Source organism: Papio anubis, chromosome 16 (genome assembly GCF_008728515.1).
Source record: "Papio anubis isolate 15944 chromosome 16, Panubis1.0, whole genome shotgun sequence".
Taxonomy (NCBI): domain Eukaryota; kingdom Metazoa; phylum Chordata; class Mammalia; order Primates; family Cercopithecidae; genus Papio; species Papio anubis.
This window is the reverse complement of record NC_044991.1, coordinates 69,351,050-69,363,077: the sequence shown is the minus strand read 5'-3', so window position 1 is coordinate 69,363,077 and position 12,028 is coordinate 69,351,050. Positions and strand designations below refer to the sequence as shown.

The following is a 12,028-nucleotide window of genomic DNA, read 5'->3' as shown; positions in this document are numbered from 1 at the left end:
GATGCAAGACAGGTGGAGCCGTGTGTGAGCACTGGCCTGTTCAGAACCTGCCAATAAAATAGGGCTTATTGAGGGGCTGAATTTCGGATCAACCTGGTTACAGGTTCTTCCTTGCTTAGGATGGACCTAGTAAGGAATAGATGGGCAAAGGCAAGGCTGGTGTATTAAGATGAATGGTGGGTTCTCCTGCACTGCTGACAGAGAGCTGTGTAGACTGAAGGTGTTACAAATTCAGTCTCAGAAGCAATGCAAGGGCGTGAGCAGGATGTTCAGCCTATACTACTAAAGGTAGAGTAGAGACAGTAATCAAAACACGGTCTGATCGTCATGCTTCTGCAGCTTTTCTACAGCTGTTTCCACGCCCTTAACTGCCCGTCCTCCCTCTCTATGAAATAACTGACTGTACCCTTCCCTGTATTTCCATACCACTTGGCTCACAACTCTTGCAAATTGTCTCATGTTTGTTGACTTGTCTGTATTATCGGTGGTTGCCATCCTCTTAAACTGACTGATGACTTTTCTCTCCTCCCTACCCCTAAGCTCTGGGTGTCTGTGTCCAACTGCCTATTCAACATCAGCTTGGATATCCAATAGGCATCTCAAATGTGGCTGCCATTATTTGTTATTTTGAACATATTTTTTAAAAAGTATGCAGTATTCAATGCTAGGCACTCTTCTAAGCACTTTACCCAAAATACAACACTTAATTCTTACCTCCCCAATCCTGTTTCTAACCCAGGCTTCTCCATCTCAATAAATAACATCTCTTTCCACTCAGTTCTTCAATGTTCTAAGGGCCAGCCTTCATTCCTCCCTTTCCTTCACAGTCGGCATCTATGGCAGATGTGTTGGTGCCCTGCACAAATCCAGTCTACACTCACTGTTCCCATGCATGCCCACCTGACGGTTTCCTCCTGTAAGCACCTGTGACTTTTTGCCTGAGGGCTTCTTCAAGACAGAAGAATATGCACACTCTGCCCATAGAGCATGGAAGAAGTGCTGGGGAGTTTCCAAGAGTTGTCCTCAACCAATACTGGATGAGAACTCATCAATAACTACCCCAACTTTGTACCACCCCCATGGTGGGATAGCTGTGAGGCATGAGATGTGCCCACTGGATTAAGCCCCAGTTGCCCACAGTGGTAACCTGCTCATTGATGTGCCCTATATCGACTTCATTCCCTTGATTGTACCACTTCCCCATTCTCCCACCCAAACTCCCTGGGATTGCCTCCCAAACAAACTACTTGTGCCTGACTTCTTATCTCTGAGTCTGCTTCCGAGACAACCCAAGTCAACAATATTCAACTGAACATCCTGCAAATAATCACTTCTCACACGTCCACCACCACCACCCTTGTCTAAGAGTCCAAGGTACCATCATGTGTTGCCTGGAGTACTGCCACAACTTTCTAGCAGATCTCCCTGCTTCCTCTATGGCCCTCCCAGAGCCTGTGTTCCATACATGAGCCAGATTGTACTTTGAAATACATGAATCAGATCAGATGATTCCCCTGCCCAAAACCCTCTGATGATTTTTCATCATACTTAGAATAATGCCCAATTAATTAACCAGTAATAGCAATGCCTTATATAATCTGGACTCCCCCATCCACTCTAGATACTACCATCACTACTTCTCCCCTCTTCACATCACTCCAGTCCTTGAATATGGTCATTTGGTTGCTGCCTGACCATCTTTGCACCTGCTGTTCCCTCTGCCTGAAAAGCACTTTCTACTTTTCTTGGTGTGACTGGCTCTTTCATATTAAGGAATTATAGTATCTATCATTAATGCAGTCCCCCTTATCTGCAGTTTTGCTTTTCATGGTTTCAGTTACCCAAGGTCAATTGCAGTCAAAAAATATTAAGATATTTGGAGAGAGAGAGAAAGACTGCATTTACATAACTTATAGTATATTGTTGTAATTCTATTGTTGTTCTTAATCTCTTGCTATGCCTAATTTATAAATTGAACTTTATCACAGGTATGTATGTATAAGAGAAAACATAGTATATATAGGGTTCGGTAATATCCATGGTTTCAGGAGTCCCCACTGGGGGGTCTAGGAGCAAATCCTCCAAGGATAAGTGAGGACTACTGTAACTTAAATGTCACCTTCTTGGAGGAGCCCTCCCAGAGTGTATAATCTGAAATAATTCTCATTCCTCATCACTATCCCTTTATCCTGCTTTATTTTCATCATAGCATTTTTCATATCTAAAATTACACATTTACTTTTTCATTTGCTACATTTCCTAGTTGACTGGAAGCTCAAGGGGAACTTGTCTGTTTCTCTGTATCCCTAGTACCTAAAACAGTGCCCAGCCCATGTTAGGGGCTCAATAAGTATCTGTTGAATGTATGAATGAATAATTCAATGAATGGACAAGCTATTCCCCTACTGGGCTAGATTGTGAACTCATGACACAGAAGACATCAATAACATTTGAAACAATGAACAAGGGAATTGGTCCATGGAAAGACCAAAATCTACGTCCTCCCCATCCAAGGACATCTAGCCCTTTCCACTAGGAGTCCCATCGCACTGGGTCTCACTTCCCCCTGTTGGTTCATCTCCACTTCCATAAAGCTCCTATCTCAGGCCACTCTAACCACTCTGTCCTTGCTTTTTAGGCCTTACCAGAGGGGCAGACAGCTTCGTGGGACACAGCCAAGGAGGATGAAAACCGCAATAAGAATCGATATGGGAACATCATATCCTGTAGGTGCCCTTCTGGGAGCTCCTAAGATTCGGGTGTTGAGGACACAGGGGAAAAGAGGCTATTACTATTATTTACCTGGAATTCGTTATCAAATAATCTTTGATGTCTCTAGCTTTGTATCCACATGCCAAGATGGAAGCTTTATTTCAGCCTTATTGTCATCCCTAGACTGGATGACAGAGCATGGCTGATCTCAGCCGGAGGGAGCAGGCAGGGAGCTGGGTCAGGGCACAGCAGAACCATGAAGCCTCTTGGGGTAGAACCTCTGAAGGCTGGGTCTCACCGAGCATTGCCTGCTCAATTCCTCAGGTCGGGGAGGAAGCCCAGCCAAAAGGGCTGGCATGCAGAAGACCCCACAGCTGGACAAAGAGATGAGCTCTGTGTTCCCAGAAGCTCCTCTAATTCAAAGGAGGACTTTGGCAGCAACCTGGGGTGAGGAGCATGGGCCCCAGTCTGTGAGGGAGGGGCCGAAGCACCCGGGCAAGAGAATGGTGCTCCTCCAAGAAGGTGGAGTCACATTGGCCGATGCTCAGAAGTAAAGGCTGATGCTCAGAAGAAGCCAGTAACTCTGGCATACACCTGGGGCTTGGGGTATGCCCAGCTCAGGCCCCACAGGAGCCCGGGGCTACTCCTATCATACAAGAGACAGAGTTTAAGGCAACACAGATTCTACCTGACCCCACTATAGCAGGGCAGGGGCTCCGAGGTGAGGGCCTGCCCTCAGGTCTGCATCAGTGCAACTCGGGAGGTGCTGAGCCTGTAGGGGAAAGCACGTTCTTATGCAGGGCTAAGGAAGGACATTGCCTGTGCTCAGCAATGAGATTTACCTTTCCTGTAGGCAACCCCAGTGAGTGACTCATTGATGAAGTCAGCGGTGCAGAGTAGTTAGCGCCCTCTGGAGTCAAACTGCCCAGGTTTCTATCCCAACTGTAGGGCCCGGGGAAAGTTACCTGACCTCTGTAAACTTTCGTATCCTCCCCTTTAAAATGATGAAGATAATAGGAGGAGCATTTAAAGGCACATAAAACTCTTGCTGCAGTGCCTGGCACCATGACTCTTACCCATAGGGTTACTTTCTTGAGGTCACTGATGAGCAGCATGGATCTATCATTCCACCTTATTTTATTACCCAGGATTCACTGAGTACTCAGGACATGTCCTGTGGGGACATGGAAGAAGGCAGGTTGGTGGGGGAGAGGTGGGCATGATCAGATGTCCATTTTGGAAAGATCACTAGGGCAGCAGATATGGAAGTTGTACTTCATTGGGAAAGGCTGGTAGCAGAGGGATCTGTCAGCAGACTACTGCAAGAGTCTCACCAAGGGATAATGGGGCCTGAACAATGACAATAACTTGTGTGTGACAGGTGCATGGTATTCAGTTCTGGGGGGTGAGGAGGAGACAGACTGCCACAGAACTGAATGTCATGCATAGGTAACACACAAGTATTGTCACTGCCAAACATTGGTAGGTACAGCCTTCAAAGTAACATAAATACAGAGAAGACAAAGTTATCTCATACAAAATGCTAAGCATGTATTCTAATTAGAACAGGAGTCTACAACAGCCTTTGTCTGACTCAGTGTAACCAACCTGGACCTTTTGACATCTCACCAATGGTGTGAGGAGCATCCCTTGGTCTCAGCTCAGAGTAATCCAGTTCATCCAAAAGGAAAAAAAAAAGGATCCTGAATGACAAATTATTTCTAGCACAATTCAGAGTTTTGTTTTGTTTTGTTTTGTTTTAACTGTCTAGACATTGCCTAAGAAAAAACTTGGAGGAAGAAAGAGTAAGATACAGGCAGATTGTAAAGGAAGAAAAAGGCAGAAGTTTTAGCTTAGCTGTTTCCTGTGCTGATTTAGGAATGGGCTATGAATGGTAGAACTAATCAGAAAACATTTATAATTTTTCTCTTGGAAGATGGTAATTCAGACAGCAAGATTTCTTGCAAGTGAAGTGTTGAGAACTGATATTCAAACAGTCAGCAAACATGTATTAAGACTTATGACATGTGGGCCTTCTCTAAGCAGACCCTGTGATGGGTCCTGGGAGGTGGAGCTCCTGCTCCTGGGAGCCCCCACTCCGCCACAGGGAGCTGCTTGCCCTGTCTGGTCCCCAGCATTCTCTGCTCCTGCACTGTGGATACTGTACCCTAAAATGTATAGTCACTTATCTCCCTGTTAGGCTGTGAGTTCAGACAGGGTCCATACATTGTAAGTTATGTGATCTTAGCCCATCACTCTAACCTTTATTCTCTGTAAAACAGGTTTAAAAATGTCTTTCTCCTAGAGATGTGGCACAGATAAGGAAAAAATGACAGCCGGGCGTGGTGGCTCATGCCTGTAATCTCAGCACTTTGGAAGGCCCAGGCAAGCAGATCCCTTGAGCTCAGGAGTTCAAGACCAGCCTAGGCAACATGGCTGAACCCCATCTCTACAAAAAGTACAAGACGTTAGCTGGGTGTGGGGGTGCACGCCTGTGGTCCTAGCTACTCAGAGGGCTGAGGTGGGGGGATTGCTTGAGTCCAGAAGGTGAAGGCTGCAGTGAGCCATGATTGCACCACTGCATTACAGCCTGAGTGACAGAGTGAGACTCTGCCTCAAAAAAAAAGGAAAAACAAAGAAAAAGAAAGAGAGAAGGAAGGAAGAAAGGAGGGAAGGAGAAGGGGAAATGACTAGAGCACAGTGAAGGGACCCTGAATCCTTGAGAGACAAGGATACCCAGGCTGGGCTACCTATCCAGGCCCAAGCCTAGGGGGGCCTGAGGTCAGAAGGCATGCTCTGTATCTCCCCTGGATTGCCATCGCAGCAGCCTGGCCCAGATCATCATCCGCTCTCACTTGGCGCTGCCCAGCCTCCTTTCTGGTTACTCCACAGCTAATTTGGCCCCAACTTTTTGCCTGTCTGATCCCTGATAGAAGCCAGAAAAACTTCTTTGAAACATGAATTGGATGATGTCATTTTCCCACTAAAAACCCTTCGAATGATTTCCCTTCACTTTTCAGTTTTCCTTATGGAAACGCCCTCAGCCGTCTTTTCAGTCTTATTTCACACGATACCCTCTCTATCACAGCCTCTCCCCTGAAGCCACACTGGCTTTCCTTCAGTTCCTTGAGCTCCCCATGCCCTTCTATGTCACAGGGCCTTTGCACATTCTGTTCTATTAAAGTTCTCTTCCTTCCTCTCTGTGACCTGTGAAGGTCCATGTATTCTTCAGATCTCAGCTCAGTCATCCCTTGCTTAGGGAATTTTTCTGATCCTTCGAATATATTCAGAGCCCCACTATTCACTCCCAGAGCACTATATATGTCTTCTTAGCCCTTGTCATGACTGTGGCTTGACAGGCATTTGGAGGAATGTTGATGGCCATCTCCATCGCTAGAATAGATGCTCCATGACAGCAGGACCACGACTCCCTTCCACTTTGGTTTCCCCAAACCTGGCCTATGGTTAGTACCCAGTAAATAGGAACTGAATGTGGGAGAGTCTCTGAAGGGCATGAGCAGTGGTCTCTTCTCTCTGCTTCCCAACTATGATAGAGAACACCCAGAAAGGAGGGGTGAAGAAAGCTGGGCCCAGTGGCACTTGGAACAATGATATTCCAGTAAGGAAGAAGATATTGAGCCTGAATGAAGACAGTGGCAAGATGGGACACAAGAGAGCGAAGGACAAGAACAATCTAACCCTTCTGCAAGCTGCTTCTGAGAAGGCAGGATCCAGGAAGTCAGGAAAAATGAAGGCAATGAGAACTCCAGCGCTGGGACTGCAGAAGATGCCATCAGTGTCCCACCTACTTCCCACGGCCTAACTGTGAGCAGCATGCAGCTGGTAGGGTGGGTGTGCAGGGCCAGGATGAGGGTGAAACATGCAGGGAGATGCCCACGCTCAGCTGTTGACCCTGCATGGGCACAATTCTGGGAGCAGGCTCCTCCTTAAAGCCTATGGCTGAGGCTCTGAGCTTGTTTCACCCTAGCCCTGCCCTGCCTGCATCTCTTAGACTGAGGACTTTCTCCAAAGCTGAGAAAGGATCCCCTGCTCAGACACAGGCAGCCTGCAAATCCTGAAGGGTTAATAACCCCAGGAGAAGCCCTCCACCATGAAATACCCCAGCTTCTTCACCGTTCCCCTGAAGTTCCTTCTGGAGTTCCCATAGGGGTGAGGATGAGCTACCTGCAATCTTAATGGGCTTGAAAACTCACCCTTAATAAGCTGCTTTCTCTTCCCTGTCATACAGCCCCCCTTTCCTACTGGTATTCCTGTCTCCTCCTACATAAACTGCTTGGACTAAAATCTCTGTCTTGGATCTACTTCTGAGAAACCCAAATGGAGACAGACAGAATTGAAGCACCTTGACAATACCACCTTGATGGGTTTAAATAAACCAGAATCTCCTTTCTAATTTAAGAGTCAATCATTCTGCAAGAGATCAGGGCCAGAGCAGGTCTGCATTCAGTGCTGAAAGGAGACAGTGCTGAGGTAACCAGTGAATTCAGAAAGCAGCGCAAGACATAAAGGGGAATCAAGAAAAAAAGAGAAATGGAAAAAAAAAAAAACAAAAAAAACCCTGGAATTGAAATGGGATATGTAAAAAAGAAACAGCCCTGAGGAATGGAAAGTGTTCCTGCCCTTGTATGTGTCCCTCCCAAAGGCAAAGCCTGCTGCAGCTTGATAAATAGAAATATTCTTGGCGCAAGAAGAAAACTGGCTGTGATTAGCATCTTAAGGAACCCAGAGCACTGCGAGGCTGGAGTGGAGGACAAAGGCCCAGGCCAGGGAGAACAGAAAAGATTAAAGGGGACAAGTAGGAGGGAGGGCACTGCCTACAAATGAAACAACGAGAGACCTTGACAAAATATCCCCTTTCTTCCAAGTGATTCTATTTAGAATTTAGTAATAGAGACAGTGGGGTTTCTAGGGAGTGGACATGGAAAGGAAGTGAAAGGGAAGGAAATGAATGGGTAAAATAAGAACAAAGAGTCCTTTGCTTCCAAGTAACTCTAGCGCAGAGACTATTGGCAAAGGGAAATCAGGAATCCCAAAGCATTCTCCATGTAAACTTTTAGAGGTGCTTCCTAGACTGGCAGGAAGGAGCTGACACTGAGAAGCCGAAGTGATCACAGAGGTTGCAAATGTTACAAAATGAGGCCCCCTTCTGGGATCAGTTGTTTATAAAAGTATAATCTAGATGTAGAAAGACTACAAGGGATAGTGTAGTACCTTGGGACTAAATTCCATCCTCAGACCACGAAGGATTCGGTAGGGAGGGGTTACCAGGACCCAAAGAGAGATGACCTGACCAGAGGTGGGTGCGACCTTTAGGTGGCAAGGCAGCCACCCATGGTGACCCCACCCAGGGGTGCTGGAGGAGTAAGTACCTCCATCACACTCTCCTCCCTCCGCCCAATCTTCTGCCTGTGCTTTCCATTGGCTGGACCCAACCAGAATCCAGAGAACAGGGGATCTGTTGACCTAATCCAGTGGTTCTCAAAGTGTAATGCCTAGAGCAGCGGCATCAGCGTTACCTGGGAACTCATTAGAGGTGCTAATTCTTGGGCTCCACCCCAGACTGACTGAATCAGAAATTCTGAGGACAGAGTCTAGCAATCTGTATTTCTAAAAGCCCTCCAGGTGATGGTGATGCATGTGCAACTTTGACAATGTCCAATCTTGGCCATAGCAATCAGCCTCCTGGATTAGAGAGCCAGATGAAGTGGAGAGGGGGTTTGAGGGCACACAGGATATCAGCACATTTTCTGAGACTTCTCTTCCACCAATCTAGGAAAAGTCACTGGGCTCAGGTGTATTGGGGTCTTAGACATGAGGTCAGGTGGGCTCAGGTTTTCATCGCAGTTCTGTTGTTTACCTTCAGCATCATCACTTCACCTCTCTGACCTTCAAGTTCTCACCTGTCAGATGACTCTAGGGGAGCTCTCAGGATGGAGAGGCCAAATTAAGCTGAATGTTTATTAAATCTGAATGTTTATTAAATTAAGTCAGACTTTTAAGTCTAGATGAGTTAGTGTAGCCTTTTTGAGTTCATAGACAAGAAGATATGGCCCAGAGATGGAGTGCACCGTGCCCAAGGTCACATAGCAAGCCTGTAGAACAGCCATGACTGGAGCTGTGGTCTCTTGCCTGCCAGGGTGGCACATAGTACTTACCAAAGAGTCCTCTCTGCATCAAGTCATATCCATTTTCTTGGGGGAGAATGTGTTCCTAAGGTCCATCCTCAGAGCAGATGAGCTCTTCAGAGAAGCCCATCTTTTCCAGAAGGAGGTGGGGCTACGGTGTGCAGAGAGGACCCCCACTCCTAGTGAGGAATTCAGGCTCAAAACAAAACCCAGAGGCCTTTTCTCATAGCAGGTTTCTCTGCTGATTCCTGGGGAGACAGAGCTGGGGGTGACAGAATGGGTGCCCTGCTCAGTGCTCCTCTCAGCCTCAATTCTGCTTTACTATCTCTGAGGGTGGCCCTTGCCTGGGTCCTACAGATACCTTGTGGTGCAGAAATCATTGGTACCCTGGCATATCCCCAAACACTCACTACTTGCATGTGTGCTAGTGCTAATTCAAACTGCCAGCACCTTTCATTCTTTTCCTAAGGAGTTTCTGGCCACTGGAGCCTTCTCTGCCTTCTTGCAGGGCAGGCCCAAAGAGCCAGAATATTAAATGTCCCCAGAACCTGCCCTCAATCAATGACTGATGGAAGTGGGTATATACATACCCTAGCTCCCTCTCCGCTTAGGTGAAATGACTTGAAGGTGCACATTCTTCTATGATGTCTCCCAGAGCTCCTCAGCCAAATTAAGCCTCAACTGGCCACAGTGGCAACTTGCTGAATGACATGCCCCTATTAGATTTCTTCTCTGTGTCACTTCCCACTCCCCTCCTGGTGTTTCCTGGGATCACCCCCCACACCAACTACTTGCATCCAAATACATATCTCATGTTCTTCTTCTGAGGAAATACAAATAAGAAACCTCCCTTCCTTCCTTCAGAAAGGCCCGTCACTGGGGCAGTGGGCAGTGCCTGGATGGCATCGTTAGGACACAGGTGGTCCTGTCTTGGTGCTTGCCCCTCTCAACTTCAGTCCCCTTCAGTCCCTCAAAGGTTGCATCTACTGGAGCAGCTCCTCCCAGGACCCCACAAAGAGGAGTTTTCCCATTTCAGCCAGCATGGATCTGGCAGGACAAGGAGGTACACAGAATGTCGGGCTGTCTCTGCGTCATGCCCAAGCCAGCCTCTCTTGATAATGGTAATTCAATCAAGATTGAATGTGCAGACCTTTAACTTCAATGAGGTACCCAGGCAGTCTCCGCAGAATTACCTGCCTCCTCCTTATCCACTCCTGCAAGATGATGGCATTAACATTTCCAATACTTGTAGGAAATGGTTTTTCAGCTCCACAATTCATTGTAATGAGTCAAATCTCTTTTCTCTGAAAAAAAAAATGCACTGTTCTTTACCCTTTGTAGTGCCCAGAAGATGGGAAGAAAGAATATCAAGTATCCAAATAATATTCTCTCCCCAGCCCCACCTCTTTTTTCTCTCTTTAAGTGGATGTGGGTTGAGGTGACAGGTTTACTGGGCTATCTTTGATGATGAAGGGAGGGAGAAGGAGTTGTGGTTTGTTCTGAGAGTTAAAACTGTATGAAGGAGGAAAGTGAACCCTCTATCTGGGGTGGCCATGAGACTTTAGTGGGATGAGGACCAATGTTGGAGTCCAAGAACTTGGAGGAAAGTGGGAGCTGGAGAGGTGTGGCATAGCAAGGTATGGAGGTCATGGATCTCATGGTTCCAGGACAGTAAGGAGCCTACAACTCTAAAAGGAAGCCCTTATCCCTATACCTTCTCCTGAGTTATGAAACTTTTTGGAGCCTTGAGTTTCTCATTCATGAAACGGGATGATGATAATAGACCTCATAGGGTTACTATGAGAATCAAATGGCATAGCATCCTTTGGCATTTGGTAAGTGCCTGGAACATCTTACACTTTCCGCACAGGTAAATTTCTGTTCCCCACCACCTGGCACAAGGTGAGTCTCTAGTCTTATGGCCCATTTCCAGTAAGATCTTCTGGTCTTTCCCAAGACAGATTGAAGTGAATAACCAGAGCACCTCTATGCTAAATCACTAAACATTGGTCTGTATACTCAAACCTGAATGTGTATCAGAATCATCTGGAAGGCATATTAAAATGCACATTGCTGGGCCCCACCCCACAGTTTCTGATTCAGTGAGTCTGGGCTGGGGCCCAAGAATTTCCATTTCAAACAAGTTCCCAGGTGCTGCTGATGCTATTGGCCCAGGTCTAGAATAAAAACAAAACTGAATTGATATATTTGTGTTAATTTCTTACAACATACCAGGTGGGTTCATATTTTACATCTTTTAATCCTTGCAGCAAGCCTGCATAGATATATATGATTTGGATGTTATAGCTGGGTAAATAAAGGCTCATGGGAAGTGGTAACCTGCCCCAGGTGATATGGTTAGGGTGTGACAAGCCTCATGTCTGCCTTCAGACCCTACCCAATCCATAACCTCCCTTCTGCTAAAGGCAAGAATTGGCTGCCAGTTTTAGGAAGGGATAGGCTGGGTCTACAGATGTGGTGAGGGGTCAGCTATGAAGAGAGGAAGAATTTGGGCCCAGGATCCAGGCACAACTGCCAGCTTGGATGGAGGTGTTCTTTGAACATGCAAAGACCCTGTGGTCAGAGTGAACATAGTGCATTTGAGCAACTGAAAGAAGACCACAGTTATCAGAGCAGTATGTGAAGCTGGAGAGATAAGTAGGTTCCAAACCATCAGATCATGCAAGACATTGCGGGGTGTGCTAGGCTTTGTCCTCTGTCAGTGGTGTTCTGTAGCTGACTCATACCAGCTTGCAGGAGCAGATTGTTAAATTTTCAGGAATTTTGTGAGCTGGTTGATGCTATGTTGATAGCTTGAAATCGGTCATGGTGGGAGTATTTACACCACAGAAATCAGCAGATATTACTGATCAGGGCCTTTTTTCCCACAGGGAGCTGTTTGTTAAACATTTACCAACATACCACTGGTCTTTGACCTCAAGCAAGAAAAAGCAGATTGACTGCAGACTGAGTGATGATGTTCCCCTAGACTTCTGTTAAATGGAGCTCTTTGAATCTGTGTCTTGGTACCATGTCTCCCTTGTGCCTTCTGCCACCAGTTCCCTCCTTCTCACAGCCAGCTCTTGCCCATCTCTCACCTCAGCTGAGAGCCAGGGGAGCAGGCACCTGCACCTTCCTCTTGCCTCATTGAGGAGTTTGCTTCTCCTCTG

At 46.7% G+C, this 12,028-nt stretch overlaps 1 protein-coding gene across 14 annotated transcripts in view; it reads left to right on the top strand.

The window, feature by feature from the left end:
* The window catches only part of PTPRT (protein tyrosine phosphatase receptor type T), a 1,118,479-nt gene that overhangs the window by 1,044,242 nt on the left and 62,209 nt on the right, over nucleotides 1–12,028 (top strand). For 7 of the 14 annotated variants that reach the window (XM_017944801.3, XM_021921811.2, XM_009216105.4 and 4 more), the window contains 2 exons: nucleotides 2,639–2,726; nucleotides 3,037–3,159. In XM_017944801.3, coding sequence (XP_017800290.2) covers nucleotides 2,639–2,726; nucleotides 3,037–3,159 — 211 coding nt within the window. The remainder of the gene's footprint in view (nucleotides 1–2,638; nucleotides 2,727–3,036; nucleotides 3,160–12,028) is intronic. The other 7 variants (XM_017944806.3, XM_017944803.3, XM_017944805.3 and 4 more) reach the window with 1 other exon arrangement.